The 17,089-nt window shown below is 32.2% G+C and overlaps 1 protein-coding gene across 1 annotated transcript; it reads left to right on the forward strand.

Moving 5' to 3' along the window:
* The first annotated feature begins 262 nt into the window (after window positions 1-262).
* LOC114276445 (zinc finger protein ZAT9) lies at window positions 263-1,794 on the forward strand. The gene is made up of 2 exons (XM_028218230.2): window positions 263-1,560; window positions 1,740-1,794. The coding sequence occupies exon 1, from the start codon at window positions 372-374 to the stop codon at window positions 1,551-1,553; it is 1,182 nt and encodes a 393-aa protein (XP_028074031.1). The 5' UTR covers window positions 263-371; the 3' UTR covers window positions 1,554-1,560; window positions 1,740-1,794.
* The last annotated feature ends 15,295 nt before the right edge of the window (window positions 1,795-17,089 follow it).

The raw sequence follows: 17,089 nt of genomic DNA on the forward strand, positions 1-17,089 counted from the left end.
AATTTTGGAAATATAAAGCTAAGGTGGAAATAAATATAGATAACGGGTAAAGCCCTCGCATGTTACATGTCTCTCTTTACCCCTTCATGCACACTCTCTTTAATTAATTTTTATTTATTGCCTTTTTCCGTTTTAAGTAAAATTACTCCAAATAAAATCCAAACTCAAAATTTCATAATCTCCTTTAAATAAATAAATTATATATTCATTTTTATAAAAAAAAAATTTAAAAAATTGTATATATCACTTGGTTGAGGAATGCTTGTCACCTACTCCTTATAGTTTCCACTCTCTCTCTCTACTTCTCAACAATCACACACAAAACAGAGAGAGAGAGAGAAAAGCACAGCAGTTTCTGGGTTTGTTTTGTAATGGACAAACACAGGTGTAAGCTCTGTTTCAAGAGCTTTATCAATGGCAGAGCTTTAGGTGGACACATGAGATCTCACATGTTGAATCTCTATGTTCCACCAAAACCAGAACAACAATCACAACAACAACCCAATGAAATGGGTCAACTCGGTGAAGAGACTGAGTCCGCTTCATCGTCTTCGTCTTCTTCTTCATCATCTTCAGAAGAAGAGAATGACGAGAAAGCATTGTTGTCTTATGGGTTGAGAGAAAATCCAAAGAAGAGCATTCGCTTAGTAGATCCCGAGTTCTCTTTCGCAGTCGATGCTGCTGGGTCTGGTGGCTCTGTAATTCTTCAAGACAGAGAGAGCGAGACCGAGTCTTCGAAGAACCCAATTCGCCGCCGATCCAAACGAATTCGTAGATCAGGAATTCCACATCACCATCACAATCACCATTGTCAGGACCAAAAAACCCAGAAAGAGTCGCCAATGAAGAGGCCTAAATCGGGAAAACTGGGTTCGCCGGAGCAGCAGCAGCAGCTTCCTCCGCCGCCGTGTACGGCGGAGCCGGAGGCGGTGAGTTCAATCTCCGACACCACTCCAGAAGAAGACGTTGCGTACTGTTTGATAATGATGTCGAGAGACAAATGGATGAGAGACGAAGAACAAGAACCAGAACCAGAGTATGAAGATGATGATGATGATGAAACAGAGGAGTCTGATGAGATTGAGGTCGAACGCAAACAAAGCAAAGTTAATAAGATCTCTCGAGCCAAGTACAAATGCGAGACTTGTCACAAAGTGTTTCGATCTTATCAAGCACTTGGTGGGCACAGAGCGAGTCACAAAAAAGCTCGAGCTCACAACAATGGAGTTTTGAATCAAACCCATGAAGCATCATTGCAGGTTGTTGAAAATCGAAATGTGGGTGTTTCTGAAGAGAAAATCCATGAATGTCCTGTTTGTTATAGAGTTTTCTCATCTGGGCAAGCACTTGGTGGGCATAAGAGATCACATGTTACTGGTTCTTCAACTACTATTACTACTACTACTATTAATCATCCTCCGAAACAGCCGTTGAAATCTGTTGAAACCTTGATAGATCTTAATCTTCCTGCTCCGATTGATGACGATGAACTTAGCCAAATCGAGCTCTCTGCTGTTTCTGATGCTGAATTTGTCAACCAATTCAAGCATTGATTCGAAGGTAATTTTTTTGTTTTTTTTTTTTTTTGATGTTTTGTTATGATGAGTATGAGATTTATTAACATGAGTTTGTTTTTTTTTTTTTTTTTTGGGCCAATTGGGTCAAATGGGTTTCTCTTATATTTTGACAATCTTGACTGTAATTGATTTCTTTTGAATTATGTTATGCCATTGTAACAGCTGATTTAGAAAATCCATTAATGGAGGAACCAGAGGAATTTATTTCATTGCCAAATCTACTGTAGACAAGGTGTAAAAATAAATAATCAAATTGACAATAGATAAGAAAATTAACATAGGGGTAATTTTGAAAAGAGAAAATTGAAACTTAACACTTCATCTTATAGTATGGCATACGAGTCTCTATATGAGGTATTACTCAAATCGTGCGCCTTTGGGACCCGTTTGTTTAGATAAACACTAACTATGGCTCTAGTTTGTTTTGGTTTTGGAGCTTTGGATTCGTAATCCGAAAGAACTATGATAGACTTTGAGGAGGGGTACTAACAATTTGGAGTGAAAGATGATATTAACAAAGTAATTTGTTTAAATTAAGTTTTACCGGACGTGCATCCGAAAGAAGTCTGGCCGGTAAACCGGTCAATTGAAATTTTTTTAAGGCATTTTTTTCAAACATTAATATTTAATATATTTGTATTTTTTATTAAGTAAAAATCATAGTTTAATTTGTTTTATTATTTCATAGTTTAATTTATTTTATTATTTATATAAAAATAATTTAACAATGCGCATACTAACAACTATCATCAAAATAAACACAATTTTATTAATTCTTTCCCTAACAATTTTCTCACTATTAATTTTCCGCTATCAATCCTCTCATTTCACCTATGAAACCAAACGGGCCTTTGTCTGCATTGAAACTTACCTGATAAAGATTTTTGCTTTCTTGGAATCATTATAGTTATTGTCATCATCCACCAAGGCCTCGGTTGCCGACTCTCCTGTCTACGTGTCGACAACTTCTTGACCTTCCAACGCTAGGCAGACGCTAATCTCCATAATTTAAGTGATGCAAGTTAAAGTCACCAAATAAAATTTTCAAAAATGGAGATAAAATTACATACAACTCGAACTCTCTTACTCTGGCTTCGTTTGAAAAGTGATTTGGCTTTTTTATTTTTATTTTTGTTTTTTTACTATTAATTTGGATCAAAAAATTTCGTATGGATAAATTTTTATTTTTTTAATTTTTACGAAAGAAAAAATAAAATTATTATAATTTAAATGTAATATTTAATTTTATTAATTTTATAATTTATTTTATTTTTTGTGATTATTTGAACCTTTTAACCTCTAAAACTAATGTGCCAAACTAGACACTATTGTAATATAAAGTTATTTGTTGTTCATGTTTTTGGTAGTGCAAATTCAAATTACAAAAATAATCTCTTTAAAGATAGAGATAAAATTATATACACCTTATATTATTGATATTGAATTTTATTTAAACAAAAGTCTCATGTACTAAATAAAAATAATTCAGCTTGTTTGTTTTCATTTTTCAGAAAATTTTACGTTCTTATTTTTCGTATTTTTTTGTTTTTATTGAATTTTTTTAATATTTTAAGTAAATTTTTTACTTTTTAGAAACACCTAACATAAATACACCTAGAAAGTAAAAAAATTGTAAAAAAAAATCTTTTAAAAATTCACTAAATATCAAAAATACAAAAAAAACACAAGAATTCAGTACATTTTTTATATTTTTATGTATTTATTAATTTTTTAAAATATTTTTTCACAAAATTTTTACTTTTTAGATACATTTAACTAAGGTGCATCTAAAAAAGTAAAAAAAAATGTTAAAATTTAAAAAATATTCATTAAAAATAAAAAAATACGAAAATTAAAAAATTTAATTTTTAAAAAATTTAATCTAAAAAATTCAAATCAAACACCCGGATTATTTTTAGTGGTGTGTTGTGGGGGGTGAGAAACTCAGCTTTGTGGTTAGTAGGTGCTCCTGAAATGAAACTATACAATTTTTTTCTGTTAATAAAAAAATGCATTCTTGAAACCAAGTTGATCTCAAGAGGGGTATTATTTTATTTGGAAAAAGTAATTAACTTCCCACCTGTCAACTACTGGCACTGTACAGTTGAAGTGTAGAAGCAGAAGCAGAAGCAGAATCAGAAGCAGAAGAAGCTATTCTCTTTGCTCTGCTTCTGTTCCATCTCTTTTCTTTTTCTCTCTCATCTTGTCTCTCTTTTCAGCTCATGCCTGTGACTGTTTTAAGATTAACTTCTTACAAATCTGATTCATATGAACAAGTCAAAAAAAATAAATTAAATTAAATTCTAAAAGTTAATTTATTTTTGGTTTTTTGTTTTTTGAACTTTTCTCAAAAAAAAAAAATTAAAAATTTTTAGGATTGCCTCAAATTTAAAAAATAAAGAAATTTGATATAATTTTATAAAAAGTTTAGTAAAGACAAAAATGAGGCTCTTTAATTTATTTTTTTTAATTTTTTACTAAAATATTTGGTATAACTTATGCTTAAACTTAAATCCGATTGGTCAAAATTTTTGCACCTCAATAAGAGGTCGAGTAATGCTAGAGACCCCAAATATTCTACCAAAAGTTTTATCAAATGTCTCACATGGGTGTGGGACCCACACAATGTGGGTCCCATGTGGGTCCCACATCCATGTGAGACATTTGGTAAAATTTTTAATAGAATTTTTGGGACCTCTAACATTTTTGTAAGAGGTCACTTATTTGAATCTTTCCACTTGTGTTTAAGTTTTATTCCTCATATATTAATTAGTTTTATTCCTTGTGAATTAATTAAGACATTTTCTTTCGCTTTGAGAGTTTCTTCTAAAAGTTTGTATTGTACTTTTTCATTGTTATGATTGTAATTCAGTAGATAGTTGTTTGGAAAGTTGGATTGGGATGGATTGGAGCTAAAATAATTACAAAAATACAAGATAGACTTTTTAATCTCAGACTAAAAGTTGTCACATTCAAATCATAATCATTTTATTTTTTACTTCATAGAAGTCAAAAAAATTAAAAAAGTCCATCCCAAATAAAAAATTTTAATCTTAAATTAAAATAGTTAAAAATTTAAAAAATTAAAAAAGCCAACTCAAATCCTAAATGAAATTTTTTATTATAATATCTTATATGAATAAAATCTTTTAAAAAAAATAGTTAAGTAAGTTAGAAAAAACTTGTTAGTGGTGAGAACCAAATTAATTATCAATTTTTAGCTTACTCGAAATTATAAAAATAAAAAAAATGAATAAATAAATAAATAAGAAGAATCTAACTCTCAAAAAAGAACTTAGCCAGGCATAGACTAGAGGAGAAAGAAATGAAAGAAAGAGAGAATAATTGTTTAGTGACAAAAATATCCCATGTGTCCATTGAAATTTCCCATTATCAATTCTCTGTGCACATCTGGAAAAGAAGACAAAGAGAAAGTGCAAAATCCCCTTCTTTTTTTCTTTTTTCTTTTTTCTTTTTTTCTGAGGGAATGGTTTTTTGTTTGATTTGGCATGACCTAAGTATCTGCCAAACGCAGGCCTAGTGGAAAATAATTGGCATAACTCCATTTTTTTTACCTTATTTTATATTTTATTTTAAAAAAATTTGACTCACATAAAACTTTTATATAATAAAGTCTATCCTTAGAATAAATCTGAATAACATTTTTTTTTTTTAATAAAATGCTGCATTTAGTGCTTTCTATCTAATCTTGTAATTTTAGAAAATTTTAGTTTGTCTATTTTGAAATAAAATTGTATGAGCATAAAATTCATTCTATGCATAATTTTTTTTATTTTTTACAATCATAGATGTTGTACAAGCACGAAATAATTTGTCTCGTATAATTTTGTTGATCAAATTAGCCCTCCTTCAAATGTCGTCGTCTAATTGCCTGAAAACACAAATGTGAGCTAGCCGACGGGTGTGTGCTAGAAACTCCTCCGATGCCTAAGTCAGCAAGTGGACAATAGACAACAAAATTTTGTGTATTTGAGAGTAAGAATTGCAATACATGAGATTAGGGTTTGGTTTGAGCTTTGTAGATTCCGCATGGGACAACCCTAATAGGGCTTTAACTCTCCAATGTAGAGTCCTCCTTGGAATCACATTCCCAAAAAATAATACTTATCATTTAACACTCTCCTCACTGCAAGCCAAGTGAGATGGCACAAGTCTTTGCTCAACTTTCTGTCGTGCAACTGGATTACCTGTACTCTGTTCACCAATGGCTTCATCATGCAACACGCAGCACCGTGAAAGCTGACATTGCATGGCACTCCTCCTAGCTCAGCTCTCCTCTCTGTTTGACTACTTTGCTTGATAGCTCGGCCATAGCGTTGACCGCCACTAGGAGTAGCGAGGTCCCAAAATATGGGCATTTACTAGTTCGATCAAACATCTTTGACCACCACTAGAAAGTACCTAGGTCCCGTAGCTAGATCCCATAACTAGGTCCCATTGCTAGGCCTCATAGCTAGGTCCAGAAATATGGGCATTTACTAGTTCGGTCAAACATCTTTGACCGCCACTACAACCTAGCTCGGCTCAATTTGGCTACACAAATTACCCTCTCAATTGCCCCTTAATTCCATCTACAATGCATGAATGAGATTACTCTGCTCAGCCAAGCTACTTTGATCCATCCAACCGAGTTCACCAAAATTGCTCAATCATAGATTTCTTTTAGTTGGACAATCTTGCCAATCCTACTTTGTCGAGTTGATTTTTTAAAGTTGGTCAAACCTACCAACCTATAGCTCGGCAAAGATTTCAAAAAGTTGGTCACACCTGCCAACCTTCTTTGGCCTAGATAACCATCTCAGTCAAAGAGTGTAAAAAGTTGGCCACACCTGCCAACCTTCTTCGGCCAAAATAACCATCTAGGTCAAAGAGTGCAAAAATGTGGTCACACCTGCCAACCTTTTTCGGCCGAGATAACCATCTCGATCAAAGAGTGCAAAAAATTGTTGGTCAAACCTGCCAACCTTCTTTGGCCGAGATAAACATCTCAGTCAAAGAGTGTAAAAAGTTGTTAGTCAAACATGCCAATCTTCTTTGGCCAAGATAACCATCTCGGTCAAAGAGTGTAAAAAGTTGGTTACACCCGCCAACCTTATTCGATCGAGATAACCATCTCGGTCAAAGAGTGCAAAAAGTTATTGGTCAAACTTGCCAACCTACTTTGCCGAGCTGACCAGCTTGGCAAAGATTTTTCAAAGTTCAGACCGAAGTAGTTATCTCTGGGCCATTCTACCGCTGCTCGATTACCCTACTTAGGGAATTATATCCAATATTATAATCACATAACAAAGTCTGAAAAACTTTTAATTTCTTTCATTGATACCGAACTAATAGGAAGAGAAAATTACAAATGCTAAAAAACTTGAAACAAAACAACTTCAGATTGGCCATATTTTATAGTCTTGGCATGATTCGGCCGTTTGTGATTACCTCCTGCTTTCTTCATTTTTTTGTGAAGGGTCGCCATGGATATTGTAGCTCAATTTGTATTTCTTGCCGACCGTATTAACTTTAGTCATGGCCTTCTTAACCGACATTGCTGTTGTGCCGGACCTTGCCTTAGCGCAGGCGACATCCTCTTCCACCCTTATGTGCTGATGCACCCTTTCTATCAAAGCTTCCATCAAAATAGACAGAGTCGTAGTCATTGAGTCCCTTAATCTATGCCCAACAGGCAAGCTGTGCTTGTACTAGGAAATAGCTAGGTTAGTAGGGCATTCGCCAATTTGGTTAAATGTCTCCCAATACCTATTGTTGTATGACTTCAACGTGTCATTCTCGCCCATGTCAATAGTGAGCAATTGGTCTACATCCATAGGCATTTTGGTGTTTGTTTTGAACCTAGTAACAAACACCTCCACGAGTTAAGCCCAAGAGGCAATGCTGTATTCTGGCAACCTCTCAAACCATATCAAGCTTAAATCCCCAAGGCTTGACAGAAACAAGATGCACATCAGAGCATCGTCTCTTCTATGAATAGCAAAGTGGCTAAGATACATGTAAGGATTCAACTTCCCGTCATAGATTGTGAACTTGCGCTGGCTAAAGCCCACATGAAAAGGCACGTTCTCTATTGCTGATATGAATGGTAAACTCTGCAATCTGGCCAGCGCCCTATCCGCTGGCTTATAAGCAAGGTACAGCATTGGCATTGCAACATCGACGCTTCCATGCGTCCTTGGAGCCAATCACTGCAAAGCAAATACCCTTTAGGGGTCCTGTACCTGGGCAACTTCTCTTCTTTGTGCCCTTTCCTATAAAATAGTTTGCAAATCTTTCGATCTAGGCAGTTCCATATATCGAGACGATGTTTGATGAGTGTGCAAGGGTCGATAACTGCTACTCTCAATGTAAGATCTTTCAGACCTCGCTCCCTTAAACCTGGAGTGGCAAGTTTTGAAAGTCCTCGAATGGGAGTCGCCTGTTCTGAAGCTTCTGTTCCCAGAATGTGCAGGTGTGGCATATCCATCTTGATCTCTATAAATGATGAGATCGCATTCGTCCTTCGTGGATCTCCATCAATATCACGCCTTTGTTTCTCACTTGGCGCTTCAAAGCCTCTATGTCTACCGCAATCTTCCTCATCAACTCGTTTTGCTCCCTCACGCGATCCTTCAGAACTTGGGTATCTGTTTGTCGCCTTTGTCCATCTAGGCTTTGGGAGTAGCGAGGGTTCAAACCCCGCTTTTCTTGCATACCACTATGAAGGTTTCGTCGTTGAGGGTCCAAATCTGTCATGGGTGAAGTAGGAGGCAAATCATCATGCCTTCTATTCGCTGCTGGCGTCTGGCCATCGATGGTGGAATGCGGCAAATCTTCGTCGTGCGGCATTAAAACTTGTTGAAGGAAAACTTCATCAAAAAGTAAGTTTTCTAAGATTCCCATAGACGGCGCCAATTGTACAAGCACGAAATAATCTGTCTTATATAATCCTGTTGATCAAGTTAGCCCTCCTCCAAACGTCGTTGTCTAATCGCTTTAAAACACAAATGTGAGCTAGCCGATGGATGTGTGCCAGAAACGCTCTGATGCCTAAGTCAGCAAATAGACAATAGATAAAAAAGCTTTACATATTTGTGTCACGCCCCAAAATTTGGACAATTAAATATTAAATTAGGGCTAAACGCCAATCAATATTCCATCATCCAAATCCTAGGAGTGAAACAAAAAAAAAAACTAAACGCCAACCAAACCATCCATTATAATTTTATAACTAACCAATACCTCAACATTCATGTAGCAACAACTAGTCAAAACAACTTAAATAAAGTACAGTTACAAACTATGCCAAATTATTCCAATACTAAAGTCATCAAAAAAAATAATAATAAATACATAAACTAATATCAACCCTAAACTTAAGAAAATAAAAGAAGTCTAAACGACAAGTCCAATAACTATAGTAATTCCACGTCACCACCGTAGCCCCAACTAATCCTGCAAAGGAAGCTCGACTGCGTTCAAACAGAATGCACCTGAGTTGCTTAGAGACAAAACGGGTTAGTATACAGGTATACTGGTATGAGTACAAGATTTAACACCCACGTGTCCACCAGTCACAAACAAAAATACATTTAATTCTTATTACGGGACAAGACAAGTAGTTCCAACCGCACCGAGACGAATGGGTAGTTTCCCGAGATACGGTGGCATTTAGTTTCTTGTCCGTACACAACAAAATATAAATTGATTATAAAATAAACAAAATAGAAATAAAAAGTTTGTAAGACCCACCATGCTGCAACAAAATAAAGTTAGTATAATTTAATCATAAGTAACTTGCTGAAAAAGTATAAAAATGCACCGTTTCATGATTAAATAATTCGAATTGACCAAAACTCAAAGAACGAAAGTTATACAGAATCAAATTTCCTAAAAGACATTGTGAACGAATTTAACAGAAACTGAACAGGTTGAGAGAAAAACTTGATATAAAACCTAGACGAAATTCAATCGAAAAATCTGAAACTGAAAATGAACAAAAACTGCCCTAAAATGATTTTTTTCGGAAAAGTTCAAAACATGAAAAGTGTACAGAATAATATTTTACTTCAGTTTACACAAAACCAATAAAAATGAGCTCGTTTCGTGCGTTAAAACAGTCTCTAAAATCTGCATTGTTAAAATGAATCAAAACTATAATATCTAAGATCATCCGATTATAAATTCTAATCGATCTTTTTAATAAAATGTTAAAACACAAAAGTTTTCTAGAATCACGTATACATGCCTCTGCTCAAATTTCATAATTTATCGAGATCGTTTACTATTTTTCAAGATGTACAAATCAATACAATTTACACTATAATAATAAACTCGTAGTTAAATTCTTTGTACCTTAACTCCACCACTTCGACCTCCACTTCCGGCCTATACATATATCTCATGTGGCTTCCATATACTTAACACCGCTCCGAAGCCAAACTTACATGGGGATATTGTCCCAAGTTTGACCCACACTCCCCGAATGGTTAGCATATACGTATGCGAAATTAAAGCACTCGTCTACTCATAAGAACGAGGCAACGATATATATATACAAAATATTTCACTCATGAGAATAAACATAACAATGCCAAGCCTAAGGCATTCAAATAAATCTCATAATCCTTACTTTTTTTATACACTCTTTTTCACCATCACTCAAATAAAATAACAATCCATAGAGTCATGGTGGAGTATAAGGAATTTATCTATGAGTTCCTAATTAATTTTAATTTCATATATCTATAAGTGTGATTACAATCATAAAATAAATACATATAAAAACCCTAAACGATAAATACACATCTAACCAAATAATGAATTCAATCCATCATCTACATGCAAATACAAAATCAATTCAATATCAAATAAATAAAAATAACTAATCAATCCATCATCTAACCAATATCTATGGATTCTAAATTTATTTCAATTTCACATAATCATGAGTGTGATTACAACCATAAAATAAATACATAAAAAAAAAACCTAAACCTTTTATACACAATTAACCAAAATAATCAAAATCAATCTATCATCTAAAAATCCTAAACCTTACATACACAACTAAACAAAATAATTAAAATTAATCAATCATCTAAAAACTCTAAACCTTACATACACAACTAATCAAAATAATTAAAAACAATCAATCACATATACGCAAATATGAAATTAATTCAACATCAAATAAATAAAAATAAATAAATAAAAACAACGAATTAAATATAAATCAAAAAAAATAAATTTTATACTCATAATATTTTTTAAAGATAAAAAAAATCACTTAAAATATTAATAAAACCACCAAAATAAAACCCTAATCCTTTTTATTTTTCTTTTTCCTCTCCTCTACCGCCGTCTCCTTTGCTCTCGGAATTCCCCCAATACATAAAAGCCCTCTTTCTTGATTCTTGATTAATCTCTCTCTCTCTCTCATACGGCTATTGCTTCTAATAATTGTAGGGTTCCTTTTTATATGTATATGGAAAATGTTTGAGGGCCACAATTTTTGTGGCCACAATGGCTCAAAATTGTCAAAACGACGTCGTTTTGGTATGTTTTGCACCAAAAACGACGTCGTTTTGGCATGTTTTGCAACAAAAACGACGTCGTTTTGGCAGTTTTGAGCCATTGTGACCACAAAAATTGTGGCCCTCTAGCATTGTTGTATATATATATACTAGCCATCACCCGTGCTATGCACGGGATAATTATAAATATTTATATTTGTTTTAGATATAAATTATATTTTTTAAAATTTTTTATAAAAATAATTTAACAATCTTATCACTACCTATAGTGTATGAGAGAAGTTGAAAAGGGTACTGCAATAACTATATACGAGTTGTATCTATAATTATCTGTATGAGGGGATTTTAAATACTTGAGAATTTTGACCAAATCAATAAATGTATGCATGTGAAAAGACACGTGGATTGAAAAAGGGTAATAAATGCTAATTAAAGGATATATATGTGAATTGCGATTTTTAAATGTCTTCTTTTTTTTTTTTCTTTTTTATATTATATTCAAGTTTAATATTTTGATAATAATCATATGTGTTGGACTTTTCAATGAATTAAATGTTTTGTTTTTTTATATTATATTAAAGTTTAATTTTTGATAATAATCATATGTGTTGTACTTTTCAAAAAAAAAAAAATTATGCTTGTTCTTAACGCATTAAAGTGTTGTTATGAGAGATAATAATCATATGTGTTAGGACTTTTCAAGGAATTCATATGTGTTAGACTTTTCAAGGAATTTTTTTTATACTTATTCTTAATACATTAAAGTGTTATTATAAGAATAAGGCTTGGGAGTTGTAAGAAATTAATAAATGCTAAGTTTTATTTATTTTTTAAATAAAAAATCAATAAATTTAGATTGAGATATTGGAACTCCCACAAAACTTGTGGATTAGAGATAGATATAAATAAATAGATAGATATAGATATAGATATTTATATTTGTTTTAAATTTTTTTTAATGTACAAATTATTTGTTTTGGAAAAGGTACTGCAATAATTATGAGAGAAGTCAAAAAGTCTTGTGGTTGAGAGAAATTAATAAATGCTGAGGTTAATTTTTTTTTTTAAAAATAAAAAAATTAGAAAATTAGGATTGGTATATTGGAGCTCCCACAGGCCTTGGGGGTTAGAAACCCCCTTTTGCTTAATATATAGTATAGATATATATAACAAAAAAGGCTATAACTTGCTTTATTTATTTTATTTTATTTAACATCTATAACATATATAAATATATTATATATTTTATCAATATTTAAAACACTTTTTTATATATATAAAATATATAAATATTCAGATTAATTATATATAATTAAATATCATATTAAACTAATTAAATATCACATTAAATTAATTAAACAACACATTAAATTCTCATATAATCACGCAAATAAGAAAATCAAAAATAAAATAAAGTAATAATAAACAAATAATGACCTACGAAAAATTAGGGTCGTTACAATTTGAGAGTAAGAATTGTAATACCTGAAATTAGGATTTGGTTTGAACTTTTGTAGATTTCGCATGGCACAATCCTAATAGGACTCTAACTTTCCAATGTAGAGTTCTCGTAGGAATCACATCCCCAAAAGATAATACTTATCATTTAATACACTTCTCACTGCAAGCCAAGTGAGATGGCACAAGCCTTTGCTCAGCTTTCTATCGTGCAACCGGACTGCTTCTGCTCTGTCCGCCAATGGCTTAGCCGTGCAATACGCAGCACCGTGAATGCTGACATTGCATGGCTCTCCTCCTAGACAATGGACAAAAAAGCTCTGTGTATTTGAGAGTAAGAACTGTAATACTTGAGATTAGGGTTTAGTTTGAGCTTTTGTAGATTCCACATGGCACAATCTTAATAGGACTGTAACTCTTCAATGTAGAGTCCTCCTAGAAATCACATTCTCAAAAGATAATGTTTATCCTTTAACACTCTCCTCACAACAAGCCAAGTGAGATGGTACAAGTCTTTGCTCAGCTTTCTACCATGCAACCGAACTACCTTTACTCTGCTTGCCAATGGCTTAGCCGTGCAACACATAACGCCGTGAAAGCTGACATTGCATGGCTCTCCTCCTAGCTCGGCTCTCATCTCCTCTCTGTTTGACTACCTTGCTTGGTAGCTCAGCCATAGCGTTGACTGTCACTAGCAAGTAGCTAGGTCCAGAAAGAAAAATGTTTGGAGGCCCTAATTCTGTGGCTCAAATGTGGCTCAAATGGCCAAAACGACGTCGTTTTGGCCATTTTGATGTTGTTTTGTACTCAAAACGACGTCGTTTTGGCCATTTGAGCCACATTTGAGCCACAAAATTTGGGCCCTCTACCATTGCTGGTCCAGAAATATGGGCATTTACTAGCTTAGTCAAACATCTTTGACCACCACTAGGAAGTAGCCAGGTCCCGTAGTTAGGTCCTGTAGCTAGGCGCTATAACTAGGCCTCGTAGCTAGGTCCCGTAGTTGGGTCTCATAGCTAGGTCTCATAGTTAGGTCCTGTAGCTAGGCCCCGTAACTAGGTCTCGTGGCTAGGTTTCGTAACTAGGTCCCATAGCTAAGCCTTGTGGCTAGATCTAGAAATATGGGCATTTACTAGTTCAGTTAAATATCTTTGATCGCCAATCCAATCTAACTCGCCCAATTTGGCTACACAAATTACCCTTTTAGATGCAGAATCAACAATTTATCTTAAAATTAATTTGTAGCAAAATTATTTTTTAAATATTATAGGAAAATTGGATTATAATATAGTAAATTTTAATTATTTTAATCTGAGTTATACATAATGTGTGTTTATGTTAGGTTGTTATTAATATTGTGTTTTAAGTATTAAATATTAAATATATGTTTCATAATGTAATTAGTAGAAATTAAAAATAGGATAAAATACAACAAAAATAAAATTATTTCCCGTATAATATTAGTACATTTTACTTTTAGAATTTGGAAGGAGATTTAAAAAGAGAAAGAAAAATATGCATGAAATGTAATTATTTCATTCATATTTTACCTATCTTTTTTTTTTCTCTTTCTAAATTCTCTCTCAAATTCATAAACCAAACATAATCTTTAAGGTTTTATAATCTGCCGTGTGAAAATAAGAACATGACTATATTCTACTTTTGAGTAAATTGATAGAATAAAAAAAAAATTAAGAATAAAAAAGAAGAAGAGTAAATTATTAAAATTACTCTTAAAATTACTCTCATTGTAAAACATGAGTACATTCTACTTTTGAAGTTTCTTTATTCGTCAGACACTCTCAAGACTTTCCCAACACTTTTTTCGCATTGGCTGAGAGCATTTCTAATGAGATATGATATAATAGTATTATTATTATTATAATTTGATAATAAATAATATAATTATAGTAATAGTATTTCAATGATCAGATATCATTTTAGTAGAATCAACACAGAAATTAGTGTGTTCGGACTGTGTTTGGTTATGTAAAAATGATGGGAGAGAGAGATGTTTTGCTAAGAGGGAGGAAATGAGGTTTTGATTGATAAATCGATAGCTGTGCCAGTGCCATAACTAACAATTGGAGTAGAATTTTCTTCTCCAAACAAATTATAACAATAACAACTCCACTGAAAAGGGATGATCTAACCAATTCTTATTCTGATCAAATAATGACATAAAAAAAATTTATAAAAAAAAATATATATATAATTTTTGTATAGAATAATATGACATTTTATAGTCTGCTCACTTCAAATTAAAATACACATCATTATAAATTTTTTACATAAAAATTGGTTTATAAGGATTTGTTTGGGAAGTGGGTTTGGCGCTAAAATAGTTACAAAAAACAAAATAGGTTTTTTAGTCCTAATAAGACAAAATATCATCTCCAATCCATAATTATTACTTTTTTTCTCTCACAGAAAAATTAAAAAAGTCAAAAATTCTTCCCAAACTAAACTTTTTAGCCTCAAGTTAAAATAATAAAAAAAAACTAAAAAATCAAAAAACCAACTCCCTTCCCAAACTAAGCCTAAATCATTTTTTAATCCCATCCTCTGTCCATACCCAACTCCCAACTCCCTCGATTGGTAATTCCGTTCTTGCTAGTCACCCTGGCCCCTCTTTTCTAGTCGCCCTTGCCCATTTCATACTCACCACATTTATTTATTTTGTTGGTAAGTCAACTTGGGGCAAGCATTAATTTCTGCGAAAGGCTCAATTGTAGAAAATTCATTAAGGAATTAATGCTTCCAGCATAGGATAGTATATGAACCCAAAATCAACTTCGATGTTGAATTGCAAATTGATTAATGAGTACCTAACTTCGGTTTTTTTTTTTTTTTTGGTTAGAACACTTCCTAAAGTTATTGACCTATAGCATGAAGGCATCATAACTATGTACTATTCCTTTGTTTAAGGATGAACTTGGTAGCATTACTTGACCTTGTGGTCAAATTTAAGATTTCGGTTCTATTTATTTCGAGGTAAAATATTTTATATAAAAAAATTATTAGTTAATTTTACACAAAAATATATATTTTTTGACGTTTAGTTGATACTTGAAATAAAATATTTTATTGGTTAAAAAATTTTTATTCAATAAAGTGTCATTTATGACTTTTTAACAAGCTAATATACTTATTTGAAAAGACTAAATGTGTTGAAAAAATAGTGAGTAAGAATCAACTTTGTAAAAATTAACTTAAAAAATTTGTAAAGGTAAGTCATTTTTGAAAAAATAATATAAAAATATTTTCTTTAAAAAATATTTTACTTACTTAACTAAACAACAAAAAAATGAATAAAATAATTTTAAAAATATTTTATATCAAAAACAAACAAGGCCTTGTAGTGAATTTTTATACTTTTTTTTCCTCCCCTAATGTATGTTACCCTTTCTTGTTACTCTGAAATTTCTTGTATCTTAAAAAAATGGTGAATTACACTAATCACCTTCCAAGATTTAGGAAAAATATATCGAGTTCTATAAATTTAATATGATTATATTAGATTGTTTTAAAATTTTAATTCACATAATACTTAATTCATTTCCCATCAATAATTCGTTATATAGATTGAAAAATAATGTTGTTATCTCATTTACTTAAAAATTTATATTTTACCTTATTTTTCCTATGTCTATAGACTGTCTATGCCTCCGTTTGGGAAGTGGGTTGGCTTTTTGGCTTTTTTGGCTATTTTAGCCTGGGCTTAAAAGCTTGGTTTGGGAAGGGCTTTTTGGCTTTTTTAAGTTTTTTTGTGAGAGAAGAATGTAATGATTATGGGTTGGATGTGATGTTTTGTTTGTTATGGCTAAAATAGCCTATTTCGTTTTTTGTGACTAAAATAGCCAAAAAAGCCTCCAACCCACCTTCCCAAACGGTGCCTATATTAGTTTTGGTCGTTTTAGGTTTATTAAAAGAAAAATTAGTATAATTATACTAAAATTGTAGAGCTTATTATATTTTATTTTTTTTCTCAACATCAATTGTAGCTAGTAGGGATGTAATCAGTTCGATATAGCCGGTATTTAGATAAAAAAATTTCCACCACAATAATAAAATCGGTTTTATTATTTTGAGCACCGATACAGACCGTTTCTCCCATCAAACTACACCAATTGAAATGGTTTGATTTAGTGTTGTTCAATCGATTTAAGACATTTTGAATTTAAGCTACTTTTTAGTATAGTCACTACTCTATGTAAAATTATTGAATTAGCTATTTGTCCACTGCTTTAAACATATCTAATTCATCTATTTAGGTCTAGTTTGGGAAGACTAAATAAGTGCACTTTTTGACTTTTTTTGTATTATGTGTAGAAAAAGTAGAGAGGAGATGTTGATTGATGTGACCCAAAAAAGATAAAAAGATTAAATAAGTGCACTTTTTTGGCAGTAGCCAAACTTGGCCTTAATAAATATTTTCTAATTCCTAGATTAACAAAAATATAAACAAAAAAATTTAATAAATACTAAGGTGCCGTTTGGTAACACTTACGTTTT

Source organism: Camellia sinensis, chromosome 2 (genome assembly GCF_055761805.1).
Source record: "Camellia sinensis isolate YWXY chromosome 2, ASM5576180v1, whole genome shotgun sequence".
NCBI classification, from domain to species: domain Eukaryota; kingdom Viridiplantae; phylum Streptophyta; class Magnoliopsida; order Ericales; family Theaceae; genus Camellia; species Camellia sinensis.